Genomic DNA, 5,411 nt, shown 5'->3' with positions numbered 1-5,411 from the left:
TAAAGCTGATATTCCCATAGAGAATTGTGAAAGATAAAAATCTCTGATAAACTGGGAGTCAAGAATTTGATTCTAGAGCTGGCCCATACATTCCACACATGCCAGCCCCTCTGGAGGGGGCAAGAATCACTGCTGAATTTCTGACAGTTTGGGCCTGAGCTACTAGTCTTCTTGTGGCCACCCGGGGAAGCCGGTTTTGAAAGCACTAAGGGCCATAAAGGTGTCAGTCCCCTCCCTGCTCCATTTTCCTGTACTAGCCATGCTGGTTGGATATGTTACAAAGGAACAGGGCAAAAGAGAGAGTTTGGTTGACCTTTGCTCATTCAGGGCAGGAAGATGCACAGGAGCTGGCCCTTCTAAACGTGGGTGACTTGCTTAAAGATGGGCACCAGTGCTTAGGCTACAGGGTCACAATAAAACAGACAAACTCTAGGGGAATTTCCTATTTGCTGAATCAGATGTGAGGCTGGGGCACTGTCAAACCTGGTTCCTGCTTAATGTTTTGATGACAAGGAAAATGAAACCTCCCATAGAGTACTTGCTAGAATACTGAAAATTATTCTCGACTTCCTAGTCCTTAGCTGCCACAGTTTCCTCAATGTGTTTTAGTATGAGTGTTTTGAGATTTAAATTTTTCTAACCCCTTCTATGACACAGCATGATAGTTTTCTCAGAAATCAGCTAAGGGGGTGAACTGGGTATTCTGTTCATGTGACTGGGATTGGCTCTTTTTATTTCAATGTCATGGACAGGGTAAGCTCAGCAGGCCAGGTTCCTGGGCAGCATCTAGGCATTTGATATCTGGAATATTTTAGCCAGCTCTTGTTTAAAAATTATACAGAATAAAGTAAAAAAAGAAAACTTTTGTCAATGTTTAGATCTATAACTTAAGAATCATACTTTGTTCTCCTAAATTTTCTTTTTTTCACTAATTAGTTTGTGGGATTTAGGACTAAAACCTGCCTTCCTACAGGACTATATTGAAAGTGTTTTCTTTCTAGTTAAAAAGAACCAAAGTTATGGAATTGTGGTATTCTTCTTCCACTTACTAAATATTCCCTCTACCTCCTACACCCTTTCCCTGTTCCTTTTTATTTTATTTTCTGTCTTTGTCACTAGAACACTTGGAGAGAGAATTGGGTACTCTAAGACCCTTAGTCTTGTATCATATATAACTCAGTCAAAATAGCCATCATTTATATGGCTCATGTGTGAGCCAAGCAGTGTGCTAAATGCTTTCTATTAACTGGCTTGTTTATTCTCCCTAACAAACAACTCTGTGAGGCAGGTATAGTTATTTTCTCCATCTGACTAAGGAAATTGAGACCCAGAGAGATTAGATAAGCTGCTCAAGGTTATAGATCTTAGTGGTAAAGCAAGGATTTGACCTTTGGCATGTGACTCTAGAGCCCATGTTCTTGACCACTGTGCCACGAGTATGACTCTTTTCACAGAATGCTACACCTGGAGGGGACTATAGTCATCACCTCGCCCAACCAACTTATAAAAGAGGAGGCTGAGGTCCAAAGATGTGAGGCGACTGGCTCGAGAGCTCAGAAGTGAAGCATGATAGAAGGGAAGAGAACACAGTTCTTCTGACCCACAGCTCGCTGCTCTCGTCACGAACTGCTGAAGCTCCATCCAATATCCTCAGCTAGAGAGTACGCGGCTCCGTAAATGTTTACACTCTGCAATGGATTTCCGAGGTGTGCAGTTACCTGTTTCTGGGGCTGGGTGTTCCCCTTCTCCTCTATCGCTCTTCGACTCAAAAACATAATTTTCCTCTTTTCTGTTCTTCCCCAAGGAAGCACTATCTGTGGAAAATAAGTATAGCATGTATTGAGGGTACAGCAGACACTTTAGGAAACAGGCATGAAAATATGGCTTTTTTTTTTTCCCCACAATGGATTTAAAGAACGGACTTACAGGATCTATTTCTCTAACAAACACAGGCCTCTGTTTGACATTAACACACTGGGTAACGAACATGACCAACTTAGAGCGTGCGGCTAGCAGAAAACCACCGGGCAGGGAAAGGCTGTCTCCAAACTCCCACTCCACCCCCGACAGGGAAGGAAACTCAGCTGGAAAAGTCAAGGGTTGTCTCTGGACTTCATACAATGGAAAAGCAGAAACTGTCCAGAAAGGGTTTTCTTCACTTAAAAAATGAACAAAGAGCATCCCTAAAGCAGATAGACACGTTCTTTCACTTTCTCACCTTGACCCTGTCCCTTTTTCTGGTTAGACTCAGAGGTTCAGCACCTGCCCAGGTTCTTTCAAGCATGAGTGCCTCAAGGCTGGAATTAAATTCAAGCATCTAACTGCGTGTTGGCGGAAACCAGCACTTCTAATTTAATGACACGTTGTTAATGGTTTAACCAGGAGCTGTGGCTGTGCCATTCTGTTACTTTCTGTAGCATTTGTGTGCTTGATACATTGACAATAAAATGAGTTAGTGGAGTTACCCTCATGCTGGGTGATTTCAAGTGAGATTTCTGGAAAATATAACGCTTAATGGCCGAGAAACAAAAAAAAAATTTAAAGCTTCTTTGTTCACAGGGTATCAACAGAAATGTTCATAACACCTGCAACTGAAATAAGAATTTACTAAAATAATGAATTTACTAGAGACCACAAATCAACTGGATAATGGGAAATTGTAAAGTTATTCCAGATACCTACTCGAGCCAGAAAGCAATGATTTAAAATGATCATTGAAGTCACACGTCAATGCTGTTCAGCAGAAGGGCCTGCAAACACATTTATTACCTGAAAACATCCTTAACCATCCCATCTGCCATCCTACCATGCAGACCCCCTCCTCCATCCTCACTGTCACGGCCCTAGGTCTCCATCACTCCTGGCTCAGGCACTGCAAGAGCCTCCTCCCTGGCCTCTCTGCCTGTTGGAGTGTGTCTGCAAAGGTTACCCTACCCCACTCATTCAGCGAATCAGTGCAGTGAGCCTAGCCCACGTTTGCTTCTCTCGGCCAAGGCCACAGTAGGCTCACCGCATTCTATCGTGCCTTGTCACATTACTCTAAAAGGACCCGTGCATGCCAGCCTATATAATCCAATAATCTGGGCTTTTCCTCCATGAACTCCGATGCTAAAGAGAATGAGAGAGATGGGTAAGGCATCGGCAATTTCTTGCAGGCTACAGAATCAGATTTACCTTTCAAGTTGACTTCTATGATTATCCTCTGCCCTGGAGTGGTGGAAAGCCCGCTCCCTTCCAGAACAGTGAGGGAAGGGAAAGGAAGAAGAGCAGCCACTGTGAGACTGTATGTGAAGACAGAGACCATCACGGAACCGAAGGGGTAAGAGATGGCCAGGTAATGGTTGGGGCCGCTCAGCCACGGAGACGGATCGCTGCCTGGAGGTGTGGAGACCTGTGTCCTAGTAGAATGCGGACAGGGAGTACTGGGTCTAAATGATGGGCTACGGTGGCACCCGGGCCCTTGAGAACTTGGGCTCTGGGCCGCATGGCAAGGGGATTTCAACACCTTTGAATGTGTGTGAACCAATAAAAATTCAAAATTATGTCAGGGGCCAATTCAGGGTTGTTGGTTTTTTTTTTTCTTCCTAATTTTGTCAAGTAAAGACATGAAAAGAAATGGCCATTTACTAAGGCCATCACTTTCACTTCATTATAAAGTAAGAATATGTCACGAAGGACTTATTACATAAAAAGGACAGTTCTTTAAACAGAATAAAGTTAAAAAAAACTCACCATACTGTCCTTATTTACCTCATTTTGCCAGTGGATGAAAGCCTTATGATGGGTGGGTACTAACCCTTCTTCACCTGGCGTTGACTACTGAAGTCTCTAATTCCATCATCCTCCTTTTTGACTCGGCCTGCCCAGCCGCAGCCCTCTATTCCCAACAAGCACCCTTCACTTTGGGCAGCTGGGGGGCCCGCAAGAATATTTTTATTCCCAATCCCATTTGTTCATGCAAGTATTTAACATTCTTGTTTTCTACTTATTCAAATTCTTCCCACTCGTTCTTCAAAGCACAGCTGATGTCCATACCTATCACAAAACCCGAGGTGACATGTCTACTAGATATAATGGGCACAGAGCTTAGGGTCTACAACACCTTTAGGGGCCAGCAAAAATATTTTTTGTTTAATTTCTTTTAAAATCACAAGAAAACAGTGACTATGATAACAAATATATAATAGTGATTCTAGCCTTGTATTATATTCATCTCTATACCAACAATCATAAAATATAATATTAAATTTTTCTTTTTAATGGAGGAAGGGGCCCATGAAGCATCTAGAGCCCATGAAAGTCATAGCGCAGCCAGGCAAGTAGCTAACACTGATGACTCCAATGCTCACGGATGTCTTTCTTTTGAGCTTCTAATGCCCTACCAGGAAGTGCCATACAAGCAGGTCTCAGGGAAGCTGTAGCTGCTTCCTGTTTCTATAGCTGAGAAGCTCCTTGAGCACACAGACTTGTTGCATCATCCAGCTGGAGCTGGTCTCAGACTGCTAAATTAAATCCTGGTTTCTTCACCTACTAGTTGTGAGACCCTATGTAAGTCTCAACCTCTCTGTGTCTCAGTGTCTTCATTGATAAAATGTCAGAACAAAACACATTATATAAGTCACTTTTACAAATAATTCATTTTGGTAATGTTCCTTTTAAAAGAGTCAGTGTCCTAGGAAATAACTTTTTCCTCTTCTGAATGACCTATTGTGTTATATTTACAACGCATAGCTACCCATTCACAGAGGAAGTCAGAAGCTAGATGGAAGTTATTTTCATTTCATTTTCAGTTGCCAGAGAGCATGCAGGCATGTTCTAGAAGGAAATGGGTTGGAAAACCAGCTAGGAGTGGCTAACAAATGGGTCTGCCTTCCAAAATGCTCTAGAGCTCACTGTGACCACTTACCAACAGAAAACAGAATTGTACTTTCTCACTATTCATCGCAGGTCTGCAAAGTAAGTAAGAGGGAACTCTCTTCAGGTCACGTTCTGGATTGTACTAGGACAAGACCACAATGAGCCAGAGACACTTGGCCTTCGTGTCTTCTTATACTAGAAATGGTTTAGGCCTCATTATAGCCATAAAACTCCTTGTCGACATTCTCTTTGCTCATTTGTCTGTACTAGCTAGGTTTGAGAAAGCCTCTGTGATTGGTCTAAGATTAGTTAAAAGAAGTTCTAAGTTCATTGGTAAAGGCAGACTAAAGAAATACCATTGTTTATGAATAACTTGTATTTGGTGTAGGATAATGTTTTAATCTTGTCAGAATGCTGGAGGTATTCAACTAACTTCTAGATAAAATGAATCATGTCATTTTATTTAAAACCGAGTGGTAAATCATCAGATCTGTGTGGAAGCACAAAAGACCCTGAATTGCCAAAGCTATTCTGAGAAAAAAGAACAAAGCCGG

The 5,411-nt window shown here is 42.3% G+C and overlaps 1 protein-coding gene across 1 annotated transcript in view; it reads right to left on the bottom strand.

Moving 5' to 3' along the window:
* LRP11 (LDL receptor related protein 11) overlaps positions 1-5,411 on the bottom strand; it is a gene marked incomplete at its 5' end in the record, with an annotated part of 35,298 nt that overhangs the window by 6,658 nt on the left and 23,229 nt on the right. Inside the window, one exon of the mRNA XM_023528325.1 lies at positions 1,719-1,814. Within this exon, the coding sequence (XP_023384093.1) occupies positions 1,719-1,814 (96 nt within the window). The remainder of the gene's footprint in view (positions 1-1,718; positions 1,815-5,411) is intronic.

This window comes from Pteropus vampyrus, unplaced genomic scaffold (genome assembly GCF_000151845.1).
Source record: "Pteropus vampyrus isolate Shadow unplaced genomic scaffold, Pvam_2.0 Scaffold24, whole genome shotgun sequence".
Classification (NCBI taxonomy): Eukaryota; Metazoa; Chordata; class Mammalia; order Chiroptera; family Pteropodidae; genus Pteropus; species Pteropus vampyrus.
The sequence above is the reverse complement of the archived record's forward strand: the minus strand, read 5'-3'. Positions and strand labels throughout refer to the sequence as shown.